Raw genomic sequence first — 21,866 nt, 5'->3', positions numbered from 1 at the left:
TCAAACCAACACTCGGTAGAGACTGAGCTCGGTAGAGTACTGAGCTCGGTAGAGACCTAATCTATCACATTAGTTCAAGGTCAGCTGAAGATCAAGTTTTTCTTTGACGTTGTTTTATAGATTTTTAAACAACACCACATTTGGCATTATTCATTCTTTGTGTCCAAGTTCTCTACACATCGGTTGTACTTCATTGTCTTATGTCAGGAGGATTAGTTGGTCTAATATTTTCTCAACTCCAGCTGGCTCCCTATTCCTCATAAGTGTAAACAGTTTTACTCTATGCATTCCTCACCCACTTGAAATATCTTAAGCAAAGCATTACTATAATCTCCTTCATAGTATTGTATTTTTAGTTTATACTTCTATTCTTTTCAGAAAGATGAAAGAGAATTTTAAACCTGTTTAAATCACTATACAAAAGCTTATGTATTTAGATTTTATTTGCTCCTAATTCCTGCTACAACATATGGCTTCACAAAGTAGTTAGTTGATTTGCTCATAATTTTAAGGGCACTAGATGATCAGTATACTCTCCAGAGAAACGGAAACCATAATATCTGTAGCATAGACATGTGCTAGCATAAAATTGGTTAACATTTTGGAAATTTTTGTGTCCAACCGTAAACTCGGTGGGAAATTGAGATTGTTACTGTTAGTGGCGAGTTCTCAACTTATGTATTTGGCATGAGACTCAGGGTAGTGTCTCTGTGAGGTAGCAAAGTGTTATTTTTCATTGTCTGCGCTACAGTAAGTGAGCAAGCCTTTCATTGAGTAGCAAGGGCAAGCAACTACTGATTGAACATCACTTTCCGGTCGGACAAGGTTTTGCACTGATTATTTAGAAATAAATAATTGATTGCTCGGCGTTGTATGGGTAATAAAATAACTTTTTTGCACGGAAAATTTATTTTGAATCAACATACACCTCACTTACCATTTTAACTTTTGAATGAAAGTGTTTTTTTATTTCTGTGTTTGCTGTAAGTTTAATTAATCTTGTGTTATATCTAAATATAGAAATCTCAGTTTTTGTCTGTTTGTTGGTCTGGCATTCGTGTGTCCAGTTATAGCGATAAGATTGCAGGAACGAAAATTTGCTTTGCGCTAGATTTTAACGCAGAACCTTTAGGTCCGCAGACAGGCGTCTATCTACTAGACTAAGCGGCTACATTGCTGTAAAATTCAATTATTATACACATACTTTTGCAGCGCTTGCAAAAATGCTATTTGTTACTACCTGCAGACTTGAGGATCATGATTGCGTGAGAGATCGTTACTCGTAACATCTCGTAACAGACTGGCTTCAGACAGAGGATACGGCTCTTACTATAGTAAGTTACTAGCTTAAGTTACTCAAATTTATTGGGCAATTATTTTATTACCTGTGCAACGCCAGACATTCATCTTGCGTACATATATTTATAGCCTTTTAAGAAAGTCTGGGCACATATTTTTCTTTTAATAGCCCAAGCATGCTAGATGAAGCGTGAAGAATGCATATTTTGACCAATCACCATTTAAGATTGGCAGATATAATATGGATGTACACAATTGTTCCATAGTATGACAAGGTGGCTGCGTAGCGTAGTGGTTAGTGTGTCTGTCAGCAAAATCTGTGGTTTTAAGTTTAATTCCAGTGTGGAGAAGTTTTTTCGCTTGCATAACTTTATCGCTATAACTGGACATACAGGCGACAGACCAACAAACAAACACGTAGATTTATATAAATGTATATAGTTAGTTAGTCCGTAATGAATGCTGCAGCTACATGTAAATGTTTAGTTCCTTTCATACAATTTGTACATGTAAGTTCGAGGACTCCTCCTTGGCATCTATGATACTTGACATTTGTTTCAAAAGTAATAGATTCCAAGTAGGAAATACCAGATTGAAGCCTACTACACAGTGTTTAATAACAGAGTTGCTTGCCAAGCTTGTGGTTGATCTCTTATCTGGGTTGGTCATAAAATGGCATGAGAAACATTAAGTAAGCTCTCTATTACTGAAGGGAATATGACCAACCCTCTAGTTATGTTTTAGGAAAGTTAGTCAACTAATGGATTTGAAAGCAGTTGGCCAGTTATTCGGTGTGGAAACAAATGGATAATTAGTGCAACTGGAATTATCAACAAATCTTTTTATAGCATTATCCCCTTTTGCATGCTTGTGAGTCATGTTAGGCACATTGCTAGAGAATTTCATAAGCAGTCATTTGGCGTGTGCATAAGCTATAGGGTATATGATAATGAATATGATCAATACGCCTTCCATGTGGTCAATGGGAGTTCTTATCTGTATTGCATAACGCCATTTCGTCATGGCAATGCAAGCGAGGTGGAAGTAGCAATATAAAAGGATTTTGAGTAAATATTAGTAAACACAAGTCTTGATGAGGCGTTTGAGCTTGGTTATTGTCCTCCGCACATTGACCGGCATCTTGTGAGGATGCGATTCCTTGAACTAGCCGGCTTCGCTTGCCTTATACAGTTGATATCTGCTGATGCCAGCCCTCCAGAGGTCACCTTAAGTCATGGAGGAATTCTGGTTGGCAGGAGAATTGCTTTTCAAGGGGTACCTGTTGACATATTTCAAGGTATGACATTCTATTCCAGTAAAAAGCTTGATAGTGCATTTAGTTTTTTATTATACAATCAGCTAGTTTTAATTATTTTATGTCATTTTAAATTTCATATTCTTCTAGCGGCAAACTTACAACTTGTGAATCAATCCATTGGAATCAAGTCACATCTAACAGTACCTTTCTGTTACTACAGACTGCACTATAATTCTGACTCCTCCGCAATACTATTAGATTACAAACTTTTAATACACTTTTCCTCAGCTAACTTAATATTTCCTGATTAACGTCTTTTTTTATCTTTTTCTTTTTTTCTTGTTGCCTGTAATGAAAAATATTACTTTGTTGATTATCACCAAGGCCAGTGAAAAGTTATACATAAATCATCATACCAGTTACGAAACATAAAGCCCTTATGTTATACCAGTAGCCTCTGAACTAGTGAGTTGGTATTCACTTCCAATAATTGCTAATGAAGAATAACCTCGTTTCTCCTAGTAGTAACAACCATATACTAGCATGAATTGGCTGAAACTCCTACTCGATTTTCTCAAAGTTTTGTTATTTTAAATGGTTGCTTTTGTATATCGGAGACTCGCATGAGAGGATAACAAAGAAGGTTTGTCAACTTCACAAGAATGTACTGTATAAATTCTACAAACTGTCTCCAATGAAAAAATATATAAATATTTATTAAAATATAAACTCATGATGATGTTGAAGGGTTTCAGCTGGTGAGTATGTTAGCCATGCAAGGCTTTAGATGAGACATGCCTAAAGCTTCAAATACTTGATGAGCTGTTGATTGAAAAACCATTACTTTTGCTTGAGGAAAAAAACCCTATTTTTGATGAGGAAAAAAACAATGAGTCACAACTTTGTCATCTTCGTCCTACAGGAATTTTTTCCAAGAATCGAGTTAACAGTGTAATTTTTATCTTGTATGATCTTTTTCCTGGTATTTTAATGTTCATGCAAGATTTGAATTTTGTTTGAGCTGAATGCTTTCCTGTGCGCGACAGCTTAGGTTTGGCTTCACCATGTTTGACAGGCAAAAGATACTCACACGCTGAGTGACCGTATGAGGCCAATTACAAGTAATAAGACTACCCTACATTTAAAGTGCACCTAGTTGGTTAGGAACAAGTTTGTTAGAAATCACTGCAATTCATTCAGCGCCCTTGGTAATTCTCAGTGACAATAGCAATTCAGTCATGGCTTATGTCTCACATGATTATAGTAGTTTAATGTTTAAGCTGTGTGTGTGGTTATTTGTTCTGAGCCGACTCGGTACAAATAGATTACTATAATGAATTTAATAGTGAATATAAAGATAAACAAGAAAATAAAGACAGATCATGACAGGTTATGACAGGTTGTCAGATCATGACAGGTTATGAAACTAACAGTATTAGACAAATGGAAGACTCACACATAACTATAGCTCTTCTCTTTACTGTTTTATAAAATGTAGAGCATTTTATTTTTAGCACCAACCTCATTTTGTAGTTTTGTTGCGAGCTAAGTATTCTAGATAAACATAAATACAGAAAGAACCAAAACATAGTTCCTTGATAAAATCTAACAGTGCTTCCCGAATTCAGAATTTATTTGTCCCCTCATACAATTATGAACTTTCAAACAAACCTACGGACTCTGGTCTCTGTGGTGAGTTTTATTAAAATTTTAAAAGGCACGCACCACTGTTCATGTCTAAGGCTTTAGCACAGTGCTACACCTATTTTTAAGGAATTCGATTTGCTAAACCACCTACTAATGGCTTGCGATTCAAGAAACCTGAACGATACCCAAAATGGGAAGGAAAGATGTTTGTCAACTCTGTTGGAAATCGATGTCCTCAAATTGAACAAGGTTAGACGTTGTTTCAAATGTTTTTCTCTCATTTCTGAGCTTCTATAATACCAAAACAATAAATCTTTCTGGCATACATACAAACCTTATCTCATGATCACCTCTACATACAAACATTATCTCATGATCACCTCTACATACAAACATTATCTCACTATCATCTCTACATACAAACCTTATTTCATGATCACCTCTACATACAAACATTATCTCATGATCACCTCTACATACAAACATTATCTCATGATCACCTCTACATACAAACATTATCTCACGATCACCTCTACATACAAACATTATCTCACTATCATCTCTGCATACTAACCTCAACTCATGATCACCTTTACATACAAACCTCAGCCAACAATTGTCCCTACATTTAAACCTCAGCTTATGACCACCTCTAGATACAAACCTCTGCTCTTGATCACACCTATGTGCAAACCTCAGTTTATGACCACCTCTAGATACAAACCTCAGCTCACGATCACACCTATGTGCAAACCTCAGCTGATGATCGCCTCTACAAATGAACTCTAATTCATGACCACTTCTACGTATCAAACTCAGCTTCCAATAATATCTAAATGTACATACAAACCTCAGCTCATGTTTACCTCTACATACAAGCCTCAGCTCATGATCACCTCTATATACAAACCTAAACTTATGATCACCTTTAGATACAAGCCTGAGTTCACAATCCCCTACTAATCACAATCACCTAGTGACAAATTGTGATCACTCAGGCTACATCTAACTTGTAGGAGCGGTGGTTGGGGAAGAAGATTGTCTTTTCATGGACATAACCGTACCAGGGGGAATAACCCCAGGGGCTGAAAAGAAGGCTGTTATGGTCTATATTCATGGTGGAGCCTATCTTGCTGGAACCGGGTCTGTCCACCTTGGCGCTCCTCTAGCTGTTACTGGAGATGTTATCTACGTGTCTTTTAACTACAGAGTTTCTATTTTTGGTTTTCTGGCCGATGGACCAGGTATGCTATTGCTTACCTTCAGTAAGTTATTTAGTAGATAGATGGTGCGAGTTGAGTGAGACACTAAACTAACTAAAACTGCTTAAAAAGGTGTTCATCTTTAGAAAGACTTCTTATACCCAGCAAGATATTTCTTATTAAATGAGCACTATTAGTCTGCAGTAGTCATGGTTAGTAATTAAACATACTTGTTAGTAATGTAAAGTATTTCAGCTGACAACTAGCAAGGGTTTAGTGTTGGCTGTCCTTTTAGTTCACATGTATAGTTATACTATTAAAGACAAGCTATAATCTATAGCCAGCTTAGCAATAAAAGGTTGCTAGCCTAGCAACCAAGGTTGTTGTTTCTAGCAACCAAGGTTGCTAACCTAGCAACCAAGGCTTGGTTGTTCATAACCAAGCCTAGCAACTTGGTTGTGAACAACCAAGAGTGGATCAACTCTAACTCCAACGGCTGCGGGTATAGTTCCAGAAACTAAAAACCATAAAAGGCTATCATAACCATGTTACAAGTACTGGAAGCCGTTAGAGAGTTTTATAACTCTGTTACAGGTACTGGAAACTATGGTCTTTGGGATCAAAAGGCGGCTTTGCTTTGGGTACAAGAAAATATCGCCCAGTTTGGAGGAGATCCAAATCTTGTCACTATATTTGGAGAGTCAGCAGGAGCTGGCAGTGTGTCAGCACACACCATAAGTCCTCACAGTGGTGGTCTATTTAAACGAGCTATTCAACAGGTATTTAAATATTGCATGTAGTAAAAAAGGTGGTGTTGAATCACAAAGTAGGTTTTATTGTGTTACACGTGAGTATATCTTAAAAATATTGGCTGATAAAACATTGAACAACAGTAAAAAGGTAGCAAATTTAAGTTATGACAATTTATTTATAGCACCTGTTACTTCTGATGTTTATTACAGCAGTTAGGTTGACATTAAACAAATGAACGGAAACCAAGTTTATCAGCCTTCTGCCAACTTTTATAACACTAATTCGCTCTTTGTAAATCAGCTCTTATTGATTTTATGCCACATTAAATCCGTTTACTAGAAATGATGGAGATTGTCGATTGACAGCATTTGTTAAGTTTCCACAGAGTGATTCTATATTCTATAGAGTGATAGTGTAGCAACACCTGGGTGCACCAGTGTCAAAGCGCTATGCTGGGCCGAAAGCAAATTCTTTTTTCATCGGGCGCTATATTAAACGATGGTTGTGTGACACCTTATGTCAAGACATAATTATATAAGCACATGAAGCAACAGGTAGAAAAAATCTATGCGCACACAAGTGCTGAGACTGTTCAATGGCCCGAAGGTGGCGAATCGCTCAACCAAACATCGCTTCCAAATATCGACGCTGAATCATAGCAAAATTAGAGTGACACCATTGTTTCCAAAACGACATCACAGCGTCATGCGGGGGGAAGGGGGGGGGTGTTTGCCACTACCATATTTGATGTATAAAAACTTAGTAGTGTTTTAGCCTAAAGATGCAAACTAACCCCTTGGATGTAAATCATGCTTTGTTTACTTACCACTGTTTATACGAATCGCTGTTCGTTGCTGTTTATTTAGCTAACTTATGTTTTTAGTCAGGCACCATCTATCAATTGTTACCTACCTCCACAAGTCGATGGACCAAACTCTCTAAATACATGAGGCAGCAGACCAACTGCACAGCTCCATTAACTGTTTACGACTGTCTGCAAAATCTGACAGTAGCGCAGCTTCTCCTAGACATACAGCAGCCAATAGGAGAGAACTTTTGGCATCCTTTTGCAGATAGCGATTTCTTTGACAAAAATGCTCTAGACTACAGCTACGCCAAGTCTCAGAGGTACAGTTGATACGCTGGTGTTAGAAGACTGCAGATGCTCTGATAGCCTGTGAACCGTGTCTACTTATACCTTGAAAATGATTGTTTATATAGTTGTGCTACCCCGTTTTACCCCGTATTAATAATCAGCTTATAAACAATAAGAGGTAATGAGAGTTGGCTACCACTTGCTATTAGCCTGGCACACTGCCAATAGATAATTTGAGTAAGCTTACTAATAAAAGCTACCGCTTCTCATGACGTTAGGCCATCACATTACGTTAGGCGATCACATTACGTCCTTATGGAGAGCAGTAGCATACTTGCTCTCATATATCTACATAATTATATCGCCTAGCGAATGCATCAAGCTTGTGTGGCTGAATTAGTAAGGCATTGGGCTGGTGCACCGGAGGTATGAGATCAAATCTTCTGCGATAAGGATTGTTTATTCCAAGAATTTAATAGCTATTGCTAGAACTACCAACTTTGAGAATACACTATACGGTATATACATGTATCTATATATATTATATATATATATATTTCTCAAAGTACATCTGTCTGTATGTATGCATGCATTCCGGCTATAACTATTAAAATCTTGGAACAAAGAATCCGTACCAAAGAAGACATGATCTCAGATCCTCTGTACACCAGTCCAACACCCTACCCAATAGGCCACAGAGAATGAGTTGATAGCTCGCCAATATAAGTCGATATATTGGAGCACATACCCAACGGCTTTGCATACCACGCAGGGTGATTGCATAAGTACATGTAAGTGATTGTCATTAGTTAGCTTACTAAAATTTTTCATCGGCATCTTGCCAGGCTAATAGCAAGTAGCAGGCAACTTCTCACTGTTTATAAGCTGATTTTTAGTATTCGGGCAACGCCGGGGAGCACAGCTAGTTTGTTTATATAGTTGTCTGGCTTAGTGCCCGCCATGCCTTAAAGTCGCTCTGCTGTGTCCAGCCTTCTTGAGTTGCAGGGTGTAATTACCATTAACTGTGTAGGGAGTTTAATTTTAGTTACAGTACATAAGGTTTTAACACTCTCGCATGGTGTGCTAATTTTATTGCTTTTAGCAGTTGAACCAAGTAGAAGTACACAAACAGCAAATACAAATTTGACTGGTAGTTTTTCCATAGACAACTATGGAACAACTATTAGCCAAATATAGTAGGCCAGTACTAGCCTACTATTTTAGTCTGATTTTAAAATACAGTCGGTCGTATTTTAAAAACTGGTGACTTTGTTTGTCAGGTTTCTGGAACATGTTAAATAACCATTCATTGTTTATCTAAATATTCATTGTTGTAGCAACGCATTTCACTTTACTTTTTACCATTTTTACCAAAACTTTTCATTGCGATTCATGTTAATAAATTACAACTCCTCATTTTCATAAATAAAACTTTTTAATAAACTTTGAAATCTTTTAACAAGCAGCTTGATAAACATTGATTTTTTACAAGACTATAGCAAGGGCTGTGAATAAACAAAACAACGTTCTGGTCTCTTGTACGATCATTGTTTGGTTCTCATACTACGCATCATATGAAAACAATTAGTTTTATCAACGTAACAGTGAAATATTCTGTTGACAGGTTTGACCTGCTGATAGGGATGAATGGAGATGAAGGTGGAATCGTGCTCGCAACAGACACGGCAATGTACGCAGCGATGACGGGAAGAACAATAGAACACGGCATTAGTTCAAGTTTTACCAGAGAATATCTAACCTCTGCTTGTCCCCGCTGGTTTACACCATTTTCAGCAGAGCTCTGCGCTGATTTTATTATTAACAATTATGGATTAGAAGAAGTAGATGATGACAAGGAAAGACTCTTACTGCTTAAAAGGTTTCTGGGTAGGTTTGGAACTCTTGCTAACTTTTACTCCTATGTTAGATTTTTAAATATTGTTAAATTGTCTTTAACAAGGAGTCTATAGATTTTACTAGATATTCTGTTAAATGAGTTTATTGAACCTTTTTTTAAATATTAGTTTGCTGTGACTACGGGATATCTTTTTCTAAAATGCTTCAAAATGTCCTTTGAAGAGAGCAAGCCTTTCAGTGAGTAGCAAGGGCAAACAACTACTGATTGAACATCACTTTCCAGTCAGACAAGTTTTTGCACTTCTTATTTAGTAGTAACTAGTTGCATGCTCGGCGTTGTACGGGTAATAAAAACATTATGTAAAAAAAAGATTTATGAATATTTAAAAATGGTTACGTCACAACGCTGACAGTTTACTCAGATCCTTATTTTAATTAAAAACACCTGTTATGTAAACATGAGAGAAAGTGGGCTTCCTAAACTTACGCTGCAAAATTACAGGAGAAGCTTTTTTTGATGCCGATATGCTTAATCAACTGTCTCAACATGACGGCGGAGAGAAAAATACTTATGGCTATTATTTTACTGAGGAGAAGACCACAGTCAACACGATATGGAAAGTACCGGAGTGGGCTCGATCAGTGGCTGATCATGGAGATGAACTTTCAATCGTGTTTGGAGGAGCCTTTTATTCAGAAATAGAAGATCCTCTTTGGAGAGGTAAGCGCAAGGAGACAACTCCATACATGTGTCACATATATGTTTTATGTTCCCAGCATGTCTATATGTGTCAATACCGCACTTAAAACAATGTCTACTAAACTTGACTCTGAGCAAAGCTCAGTAAAGAAGAAGTTCAACTTTTTGGCTACATGTAGATGTAATAATATAGTTGGCATAGTTAGTTTGATTCAAGTTAATGGCATGCTTATAGCCTAATTAACATCAAACAATTTGGTGACACAGCTGCTATAAACTCATTGACTGTGCTACTTGATGAATCAATTATTTAGATCAAGGATCTATGTCAAGACAGATATTAGTTCTTATTGTATATCATGAGTAATTTCATACCAATTATAGCTTAAACTAACTGTAAGGAATGTTAAGGTTATTTTGCTCAATGTTTCAGACACAGTCTCTGCGGATGAGTTCATGGAAGGTGTGTTAGTAAAGAATGCAAAGGAGTCAGACAAAAATTTGTCAACTACTATGATGATCATGTGGACAAACTTTGCAAAGACAGGGTGAGTGGCATGACCTTGACCTTGGTCCATGTCTATCATTCTAGTTTAAGGCTTACTAAAAGTTTCTGGTGAGACAAATTTGTGCTTGTAACTAGATATGTAAAATATGAACCTGTACCAGAGCGTAATTTTAGAAACCCAAATGAGCCAACACCACTTCCAGAAGAAACGGTCAATTGGCCAAAGTTCAGTCATGAGTCGCCAAGGCTCATGGAACTAAACAGTCATAACTTACGAGTCATTCCTGTTCCTAACAAGGAGAGATTGGAAGCTATTCGATCCCACATTTATTCAGCTAGAAAACTCCAATTTGCTGCTGATCGACCATCAGCAGAAGATGGTAAATTCTATTCTTTTAGTTATGAAAGAGAGAGTGGCTCTGGTCCCGTGGGCTAGATAAATTGCTTGACCTGGAAACAGCCAGTTGAGGGTTGGCTCAGAGAAAAACAACTTTTGGTGCCAGCAAATAGAGTTGAGGCCCCATTCATAGCACACAAGTTGATAAATGTTTTTTTATGTGTTATCCTCTTCTGTGTCATCCATGCCCTGGTGTCCTCTCTCAGACAGATGTACACCAGTCCTTTCTGGTGCATAAACCTCCAGCTGAGAAAAGGCTGACTCAATGCCTAAACCAGGCATGTTTTCATGTCTATGCATAGTTTTAAGCTGATCTGGTTGGCACTATCAGTCTTAACAAGAAATCTAGTCCCTGGGATCGCATGAAACTGCTATGAACAGGATTGCTAAAATCTTCCTATGTTCTGTATAAACTGGGATAGAATACCTCCTCATCTTCAAGAATTTGTGTTGACAGTTAGTGAGATACAGTAGGAACTAGTATATTTGTTCAAATGTAGCCATATTTTTTGCTCATACATTAAGCTTTCTCAAAAATACTTGCTTCATAACAGATCCACCAGACAAAAAATTAATGTGGTATGTTACAATAACAATAACAATGTGCATAAACAATGAGAAAATTTTAGACAAGTTTTTTTTATTTGTAGAACTGATCTGGTTGAAGGCTGAGGAGGCGCTAAAGGAAGCAAGAAAGAACTCCGTCAGTCACGACGAGCTATAACCAACAGCTGTCATAGTTCAGCTAGTCTTTCTTGAGAAGAAGTACATAACCCAAGTGACTCTAGTGGTAGTTTTCTGTATCCTTATTATTAATGTTACATGAGAGTAGCAGATCTGATTTTATTGACTCTTATCAGCTACAATTCACTGTGATACTAAGTTGGAGTCTAGTAATTTTTCACGGCAACTGAATAACATTCCTAGTCAAAGATATTGCAACTAGTAAAACTTTTTACAGCTATTACCTTATAGGAAAGCTATTTTAATAAGGTAGTAAAATATTTGGCTTAACTTTTGTGATGGTAAAAGAGTTACGAACTCATGAATTATTATTGCATATATGAGCAGATAACTTCATATAACAACTAATTAATCTAAGAAAATGATCATGGGGCTATGCCAATGTTATTAGCCTGTTATTTCTATTGGCACTAATGTTTTTAATTATCAAACAAATACACTTGAAACCATGTGTTAGCTGTAGTGTTTTGGTCTTACAATATTTTGTAGCAAGTATATTCATGGAACAATCTAATATAAAATGATAGGTGTCGTTAGTTTAGAAATATATTGTTTATATCACCAAGTTCTTTTTAAAAACTCTCATGCATCAGAACCAATAATAATCTATATATATAAATGTAAGTGTCTATCGTATGTCCCGTTATAGCACTAAATGTTTAGCAACGAAAAAACTGCTACGCACTGGAATTTAACTCCAAAAACCTGTTTCTGCAGATGGGTATGCTATCCACTATGCTACACAGGCTACATGCCATGCTATGGAATAATTGTGCACATACTTACTACACCCGCCAATCTGCAATGGCAGTTGGTTAAAATACTTATGCTTCAGCTAGCACACTAGAAGAATAATTTTTCTAGAAAGAAAACACATCACCAGTCTTCCCCAAAATGCTAGCTTGTCTTGACAAACTGTTGTTTTGCGGAGTTGTCGCTTCGTTGAGCGGGCGAGCAAAACAGCGGAAAATAACCTCCATTGTTTTGCTCGCCCGCTCGACGTGGGGACAACTCCGCAAAAACAACAGTCTGTCAAGACAGGCTACCAAAATGATATAAATTTATATACATGTATATATATTTCCCAAAGTATGTGTGTGCATATGTGTGTCCCTTCAGCTAATGCTATTATTAGAATAGCGTAGCTGGACAATGCTGGTGCAAAGTAATGGCGTACCGTCCTTAGAAGCCTAGCAGCTTACTGGAATTTTCCATTGGCAATGTGCCAGGCTACTAGCTTGAAAGTTATCGTTGTTTGACAAAGTTTTAAAACCTTTACAATTGTTTATATTTTTCTCTTAATTTATTTCAACTGCACAAAACACTTCTCTCATGATATGTAGTTAGAATGGGAAATGTTGTTATATGTTAAATACAAATTAATTTGCTGTCCAAAGACTTTTTTATTACACGGGCAACGCCGGGTAGCACAGCTACTATATGTATATATAACATGAACTTAATTAATTTTATAGAACACAGAAATGAACAAACACCTTCATTTAAAAGTTAGATGGTAAATAAATGTTGATTTTTGGTACAAAATCTTTTTCATCTAGTAGCGTACATATATAGAAAAGCAGCTCCAATGTACAGCCGTGTCCAAAAGTATAAACACCCCTCATCATTTTGTGATCAATTAGGTTTTTACTCTTTTTATCGCCATTTTGTGCTACCCAGACCAGACAAAATACATACCAAATGATTTCTCATAAGATTTTCTATCCATTAAAAACATTTATCAAAAACAAAAACTATCCCAGCAGTCGCTGGTGGCATGTAAAGCCAGAGTTTTTTGGAGCAAAATTTGGAGTCAATCTCTGAGGCCAATTCCTCAATGAAAATGGTTTTATTGTTAAAAGTTTTAATATCATTAGAAAGATTTGATGCTCAGCTTTCTAATGCTGTGCAATATGCATGGCTTAAATATATGATGCAGTAAGTCTATTTGGAGTTAGTCCAGTTTTTACTAAATAGACCAGGCAAGAAAGGCAGGGGTGTTAATATTTTTTGGCCACGACTGTATGTAAAACAATATATCACAATTATAATAACTCTTCACTAGTACCATGAAAAAGTTGCAAGTTGTAAAGAAGTTGCAAGAAAAAGTGCACCGAAAAGATGCCTATTTACATAATAAGCTTAGATGGAAAGTGAACATAGTAGTTAGTATCAACATACAGACATGAAGACGCTCCAAAGCAATAATAAAACTCAATCGAGCATTTTGTTGAGCAATAAAATACTTTTTCCAATAATTAAATTTAAGTCCTTTCAAATTATACAGTATTTTTATCGCATTGAAAAATTCTACCTCAAGCTATTGTTGCAACTTGCAACAATAGCTTGAGGTAGAATCCAGAAATACAACAGCCATCATTGTCTTTTTGCCACTCATTGTCTTTTTGGAGTTACCAGTAAAAACTTCAGAAAAACTCAGTTGTCAACATATTCTGTTTTTGACTCATATCAATTATAACATACAGAACTCATAACACCTTTTTAACAATCAAGCCAAGATGCTAGGCTGTGGTGTTGTATGTATATGCATACTTTGGATATTTGTCTTTTGCAAAAGTTCTGGTTTCAACTTGAAATCTGACCTTGTAAAGATTTTTTTAAAGTTTTTTGTGTGTGCGTTAAGCTCTATTATTTGTCTCATTTGGTTACTACTAGCATCTTTGTGTTGTAGCAAAGGTCACAATCAGCAGCAAAGGTCACAATCAGCAACAAAGCTCTTTACCATTGCTCTGTTATTTTTTGAGTAAACAAATATGTTTTCAGCTTGAAAAAAATACTGAATACTAAGCCCCGCGTTGTGTTTCCTGCTACCTTAGCCCATAGTTGTAAAACGTTTTTGGTATTTAGATGAATTGTTTCAAGAGAAAACAATTGCAAGTTTTAGAAAAGGGAATTGCTGCACTTTTGCAACGCAGCTTTGCCTAATCATAGCTGTGAAACATCATTATCGAATACAAAATTTTACACTCTGCTAATAATTGTTTGTGTTCATTTTTCAAACCTGGTTACAAAACAACAGAGGAAATTTATTTTAGAAGTTTCTTGCCATCGTAGGCATAAAGATTGAATGATCAGTAGATATTTAGAAAACTGTGGAAAAACAACAAGGAGTTGCATACTCATGTGTGTTCACGAGCAAACTTATAACTATAAAATCTATTAAGGCCAAAAGGATGAAAGGGTGAGTTGTAGCAGTTGTATTAATACTAATCAATGTAACAAAGATATAGCCTACAGATACATGTTTTATTCTACATATAATTATGTTGCACTTATTGTTCCAATAGAAAGGCCTTGATGGACAAACTCTTTTATAATATCTTATTATAGCTACAAAATGCTGCAGTACATAAAATTTTCTACCTCATTCTGCATTAGCTAAACTTCATCTGTGGCAGGGTGGCAGCATTCTCAAGTTCTTATTGAGAACCAAAGCTTACCTGAGTGAGTCAGTGTTGTAAGAAGTTGTTTAAAGCTGTCACGCTGCATGGCCAAAACCGCTAATGCTTGTAACATGGAAGTGAGCAACCAACCGTCTGTCAGTAATGTAAACGGCCTTTTGAAAAAGCTTTGCACAATTTGAGTCAATGGTTAGGTTGGAATCAAAGATAGTAGATATACCTCTGATGCTTTATGCAAGTAATTGTCTGTGAACAAACTTTAGATTTCGTATTGTATTTTTATGGTGATTGCGGATACAGCTTGAGAAAAATTTGAGAGAATGTGTCTATGCGTTTGACACAAAATTAGCTGCTTGATCAAGGACTCATGTTTGATCTCCATAAGGAGAGTATTCAACCGAATTTTCAAAAAAAATCCAAATTTCAAAGAAATATTTGTTTATATGTATATACCACCACGTTCAGTAAAGTGTGAGTTCAGGATGTCCATGTTTAGCAACATAATTCTAAGCAAGCAGCGTATTTTGAGTTGCATTTTACATGTTGTTATTGGTTGTAGTAATACAACTCCAAATAAAACAATTTTTGACATCATACAATAAAAGGTTGTTTAAAAAATTTCTACTAAAAATAATTTTTTTATTTTTTCAAATAAATACGTTTATAGTCATTGTTAAAAATCAAAAACGTTCATAGAATGAGTATTACCGATTTACTTACTGTAGTTTCCGTTTCCGCTCATTCCTGATTAAATATTTTGTTTGCAAGTACATAACCGTTGCTATAAAATGTTAGCGTCTGGTGCAGATGATTTACGAATATGGGATGGTGACAAATATGATATGGTTACTAAGCATTATAGTCCGCCAGTTCAAAAAGTTTCTTCTTTAGCTTGGAATAGTCTAAGTAAGCATATAAAGTTTACACCGTTCAGGTTGCATCCACAGCATCCTCGAGCCGCTGCAAATTAAAAGTTTTATATATTTTTGTAATTTGTTTTGCATTATAAACAGAACTAGTTGATGCTAGCGTAACTGTTGTTGTGAAGGTAAGTGAAAGAAAGTTTTGGGCTTTCGCGAGCTTTGTTTCTGCTCACTCAAGGCCTTTTATGTTAATGTCTTGTATGCTTACTTCAACAATGATATTATGCAAAGCTTCAGTAATTAATTTTGACAATAAGACAAAATTTTTGCAGATTAATCGTTTCATGAGCGAGCCAGTTGAATGCAGAGCGCGTACGGGTGCCGATCCATATAGATCGTGGCTCTGTTTGCATGCGACATGTTTCATTGAGATCTCGGTTTGACTCGTGATCTCATCATAAGGCTCTGCGAGAGTAGGATGTTCCTTTTTTGCGAGTTTTGCAAGCAGTAGTTCAATTCTGTAATTTTTTCTGCGTACGTCAAGAGGTTTATGTTTTGGATCAACTTACCTTTGGTTTAGACTTATCAACGCTTGCATATTATAACAGGAAGCGTAAATGTATCAAAATATACAAATATGAAATTACCCATTGTATACCATAAATATCTGTGGTTTTTTTCTGAAAAAAGACTTAGAAATGCAGTATCGAATAAAAATTTTTATAATTCATATATAATATTTAATTTATATGTAATTATATAATTCATCATATGGCTTTTACAGTCAGGACTAGCTGTTGATTAAGAGCTCATTAAGTAAACTAGGCCTAACCAATTTCTATTTTTACGTTCAGATGTATATGTTTAGATACGCATGTAGCATGCATTGCACCAGGAGGATGTACCATAGATGTGACCTCAGTAGAGTCAGCTGATGATCCTATTGGATACCCAATTATTGTAAGCTATGATACAGGATGTTTTTCAAATGTTGATCAATCTCAATTGATTTTCGTACTCATTGGTTTTGTATATGGCAATGAATTCGATGGCTTTGAATTGCTGCTCATGGAGTTGGCAAGTCATTTTACAAGCAGCTCATTTGCTTTAGTTTATTTTACTCAAAAGTTATTTTATGTTTCATCCAATTAATGTTTTAATTAAAGTTAAAATTAACTCGCCGCTAATTTTTTATTACATTTCTTTGCGTTAGGATGATGCAAGCTGTTTATGTTGGCACAATAGTAGCAGATACCTTGGAGTCGGGTGCTCTGACGGAGCCGTCAAGGTTTATGATCTGAAGACAAGACTGACTAAAAAAAACTATTTGGTAAGCATAGTCATAGCTTTGATACAGGACTGATGAAGAAATAAAAGTAAAGGGTTTGACAACTATGATACTCACAAGCTCATCACTTTTTGGAATTCCTCAATAATTGCTCAATTATTCCTCAATAATTCCTCAATAATTGCTCAATTATTGGAACATGATGGAATATATCTCTCATGTCACAATATGAGACATTCCAATAATTCTCTTGGTTAAGATGTGACTTTCTACGACATTCTACCAGATTAGGTGCTTATGAAGGGTTATGCTGAACTTTTCTGGTTTTACCCACAACTTTTACTAATTTTACTGCAGTGCTTGTTTACAGTGACAAGTAATGTTGAATGATTTAATAGTTGTCTATTGGAAACATAAATCCTGATTTATCTATGTAGGCAGCGCAAGGAAAGTTGCCCAATTTTGAAGCTCATGTCCAATATTTGTAAAGTTTTACTTTGCTGTCAGGTATCACTTACAATATCCTAGTTTTTATTGTGACTCACATTCAATTTCATTGTGACTGTGTGTACTACATCTGATAAGCTTGGTTCAGTTTAACAGCGAAATATATTTTCTTTGTTAATATCAATAACTAAAATGATACGCTTTTGTTAGCTTGTCAGAAATTGTTTAAAATATTTATATGGGCAAGGAATAGTTCAACCCCTTCAGAACAAACATTTCTCCTTGACACGGTGCATTATGTTGGAGGTAGTTTTCTAGTTTGTCGTGTTCCTATTGTCAGAGATGATGTTAATAGCTTTGCCCTTTGTCTGCTGTAGGGCCATAAAGCCCCTGTAACTAGTGTAACATACAACTACAATGACACAACTTTAGCAAGCAGCTCCAAGGCAGGAGAAATCATACTACACAACACCATAACTGATCTTACTACTCGCCTCATGAGCACCCTTAAACTTCAGGTATGTTATATAAGTGTCAAGTTTAGATACATGTATGTTACATAAGTGTTGACTTTTACTCTTTGTTTCTGTGCATTATTCAACTGTATCTTCGGATAATAGCATTGCTTTAGTATCCGATTAGCTCATACAACTGGAAGAAATGTTTGCAAGTCTAGACTTGCCTTGTTCTGTAGTTTTAGTTCTTTTATGTCAATATAATTATGTCTAATGCCCAAGTTTTAAAATTGGTAACAAGTTAGTCGGTTTTGTTTAGTTGGTTTACAGCCAAAGACTTTGCCTGGTTTGTTCATCTGCAACCTTCTTTTTTTCCTTTGCAGATTCCAATTAGAAAATTATTTTTACATATCTGTCAGATTATGTAAATTACACATAAACAGTCTGTCTCCTTCTTATCTCTTATTTTATTAATAGCATCCAAGTTGGCTTAAAAATTGACTTGTCCTGCTTCATTAAATGTATCTAGCAACCCTTGTCAGTATATTACCTGGCTTCCTGTAAATATAGCAATAATTTACTTTACGAGTAACGCATGACTACAGCGGTGTTAGACATCTTATAATGATTACAATGTTTAAAAGTTGTGCATGGTCCTTTATTTTTTATTTAAACTCACTAATTTTAAATTTATATTCAAGTAAATTTAAATTTACTCACTAGTTAAACTCACTAGTGTCATTGTCAAGACATTGTTTGGCCACTGTGGAACTGTTTTCTTCCAAAAGTGTGACTGTATTGGTTTTACATGTGTCGTACTTTGTGGTTAGTGTGACTGTATTGGTTGTACATGTGTCGTACTTTGTTGTTAGTGTTACTGTATTGGTTGTACATGTGTCGTACTTTGTGGTTAATGTGACTGTATTGGTTGTGCATGTGTGATGCTTTGTGGTTAGTGTGACTGTATTGGTTGTGCATGTGTGATGCTTTGTTGTCAGGTTACTGTATTAGTTGTACACGTGTGGTACTTTGTCGTTAGTGTTACTGTATTGGTTGCACATGTATGCTACTTTGTTGTCAGGCAATACAAGCCATTCAGTTCAGTCACCATCACCACTCCATGCTAGCTTCTGTCTCTGATGACGCTTCACTTGTGCTTTGGGATGCTAACGTCAGACGCTCCGTCCACCAGTTTGCCAGATCACACAAAGCTCCCGCTACAGATCTTGCCTTTTCTCCCTCCAACGATAGGCTCTTGCTGAGTTGTGGCCTTGATAAAAATATTGTTTTATATGATGCTCTTAATAAAAGGTGAGGAGAAGTCAGCAAATAATATTGGTCTGTGATGTTGCTGGGGTACTTGGATATTACCAGAAATTCAACAGGAATACTCTCTCGTCTTTGAGGTCGTAAAATAACTATTGTTACGAGGCATGGTATTTGTTTTAGCATCGTAAGAACCCTGCAGGTTGATGCGCCGCTCTCATCCATAGCCATGCATGCAAATGGTTACCAAATAGCAACGGGCACAATACGAGGCCACATTTTGCTGCACGATTTGAGGCATGGCTCTAAAGTACAGCATTCTTTCATGGCCCACCGTACATCCATCCAATGCCTAGCCTTTCATAACCGCTGTTTGCCAAAAGTATGTCTCACTTTTGTCTGTCTTCAAAAAGGATATAACTAGCTATAGTTTCAGGAATAAGACTATTTTAGGTTTTACAATATTTGGGGTAATACAATAGTTTGAATTAAACAATAGTTTGAGTTATACTATAGTGTGAGTTATACTATAGTGTGAGTTGTACAATAGTATGGTTGATATTACATCTTAACTTGTGCAGTAGATTGAGTTAGCATTGCACGAGGTTTAGTATTTAAATACTTGCAGTCACAATCCTCCGTGTCATGTATCAGTTGGTCATATCTGCTCTCCTATTATTGTCAGCTTATGTAATATTCATCTCTTCACTTCCTACATAGAAAAATCGGAGCTCACATGTCGCTCCATCTCAGACAAGCGCAGTTAGTCATGAATCTCACAATGGGGAGACAATACTCCCATCACAGACTCCCCTCACTACAGTTGACCTCAATGCTGTCCCTGTACGATCAACTCAACACGCAAAGCAAGGTGCATACCTGATGATGTCTTTTAGCATGTTTTTTTTATAGAATGCTGTCAAGTAGGCAGTCTGGTCCATTATTATTCTAATATAATTAACTGCTATGTTTGTGTATGACTTTCAACATTTATCAGTGGTCTGGCACAAAAATCAGCAGATGATTGCATTTTTAAGGTGAAATTATCTACCAAAAGAAAGTATTCGCACGGACTACATTTAGGCATTTTACTAAGTTACTATTTGCATGCGTTTAGCTGTCAGCCGGCTGGTTTCTGTTGAAGGGGATATTGTGGATGGTAAGCAGATAACTCCTTCTACCACACCTCGCATCAACCGTCTCACAAGCACCGACAGCATGGACTCCATTTTTTCTCCTGGTAGGTGTTCTTTTTTCTCTTTCAGTTCAATGTTTTTCTTCAGTAGTTCATCCGTCTCACTCACTCTATTCTCGAATGATAACTCGAAATCCTTATGTTAGGTGACATGATTTTCACTGATAGTTTTTCTTGTTTAATTAGATAATCTGACTTGTTATGCTGATCTCTGTCCAGGGCGCTAAATAAACACAAAAAAAACTTTATATGTGCCAAAATAGTTTCGCTCAAATTATTCTGTTTCCGTGAATGGCAATAATGAGGTTAATTAATCTTGACCTGTATAAAGCCTGGTTCATATTGTTTTGTTGTTGTAAAAGATACATGGTACAAATCAAATTTTTCGTCTCTGTCTTGCTAAAATAGTTCTATTAAAGAGCACTTTATGGATAGAGCAATAGTTGGTGGCTGAGTGAGATAAGCTGTGGATAATAATAATCCATGGTACACTGGCTATCCGATAGATATTGATCATGTAATACTAGTTACTGAATATTATTTACGATTATTTGGTACACTCATCGACTGTAGAATACAATAAGCAGGAATTAAGATAGCTCACAGAAGTGACATGCAGCCCGTGTCTATAAGGAAGCTATGTAATTGGCATGTACTGCATGTCCATATAAAAACATTATGTAAAAATAAGTGAGATTTGTATTTAAAAATGAATTGTTATTGAAAATGTTTTATAATTGATGTACGAGGAATAGTCCAAAGGTAGTTGAGCTCAAAAAAGTGCTCATCACTTTTTTCTGCAGACGACTTTCTAGTTGGTAAAGGTCAGACGTCACGGTTAGTTTGTATGATGTAGGTCACTTCTTTTTAAACTCGTCCATTCCTCCTTGTGATCTACAGATTTCTTCTTGCTTCTGTCTTTATTCCTGTTGTACTTCTATCCAGACGGCGCCCGCCCTACCTTTTTTAGCCTGAGTTTCTTAGAGTTAGATCTGTCTTAGAGTAACTTCTCTTTTTGTTCTTTCGCTATTTCATTTTTATATCCAGTAAATTCTCACTCACGCCTGTAATCTGCTCTTCATGAACTGATGTATGTGCTTTCCTCATTCTTCTTTTCTCTATGGAGATTATTATAGTTCAAAATAAGAGTTAGTCTTCAGAAAAATGATTGCTTGTATGTTTACTTATGTGGCAGCATCAGCAGCAGGAAACCATCTTACTTTCCTTTAGTTTTCTGCTAGAATAGAGTCAAGAATGTCACCAGTTTGTGGTCTTAGATCCCATTTGTTTAAGTAGAATAACTTTTACTGTCATTTGTTTTACTGCTTGTCACTAAAAATGCTGAAGTTCATGTAATGCTCAGTGTTGCAACTTGATCTCCATTTATTCTGCCTCGGCATACATGCATATGAAAAGAGCAGAGGTATAGTTTGTTGTTGGAAGTAGTGGAAGAGATCAGGTGTCACAAC

At 36.2% G+C, this 21,866-nt stretch overlaps 2 protein-coding genes across 3 annotated transcripts in view; both read left to right on the top strand.

The window, feature by feature from the left end:
- The first annotated feature begins 2,364 nt into the window (after positions 1-2,364).
- Positions 2,365-12,012, top strand: LOC137387447 (bile salt-activated lipase-like). The gene is made up of 10 exons (XM_068073873.1): positions 2,365-2,596; positions 4,331-4,453; positions 5,221-5,448; positions 6,001-6,185; positions 7,043-7,287; positions 8,880-9,142; positions 9,615-9,833; positions 10,246-10,360; positions 10,495-10,700; positions 11,368-12,012. The coding sequence occupies exons 1-10, from the start codon at positions 2,449-2,451 to the stop codon at positions 11,439-11,441; spliced, it is 1,806 nt and encodes a 601-aa protein (XP_067929974.1). The 5' UTR covers positions 2,365-2,448; the 3' UTR covers positions 11,442-12,012.
- Positions 12,013-15,641: 3,629 nt separating this feature from the next.
- Positions 15,642-21,866, top strand: part of LOC137386907 (protein NEDD1-like) — a 13,703-nt gene continuing 7,478 nt past the window's right edge. For both annotated transcript variants that reach the window (XM_068073126.1, XM_068073125.1), the window contains exons 1-8: positions 15,642-15,789; positions 16,615-16,706; positions 16,960-17,076; positions 17,859-17,999; positions 19,018-19,247; positions 19,386-19,584; positions 19,923-20,073; positions 20,347-20,442. In XM_068073126.1, coding sequence (XP_067929227.1) covers positions 15,672-15,789; positions 16,615-16,706; positions 16,960-17,076; positions 17,859-17,999; positions 19,018-19,247; positions 19,386-19,584; positions 19,923-20,073; positions 20,347-20,442 — 1,144 coding nt within the window. In that variant the 5' untranslated portion in view covers positions 15,642-15,671. The remainder of the gene's footprint in view (positions 15,790-16,614; positions 16,707-16,959; positions 17,077-17,858; positions 18,000-19,017; positions 19,248-19,385; positions 19,585-19,922; positions 20,074-20,346; positions 20,443-21,866) is intronic.

Source organism: Watersipora subatra, chromosome 2 (assembly GCF_963576615.1).
Source record: "Watersipora subatra chromosome 2, tzWatSuba1.1, whole genome shotgun sequence".
NCBI lineage: Eukaryota > Metazoa > Bryozoa > Gymnolaemata > Cheilostomatida > Watersiporidae > Watersipora > Watersipora subatra.
The sequence above is the reverse complement of the archived record's forward strand: the minus strand, read 5'-3'. Positions and strand labels throughout refer to the sequence as shown.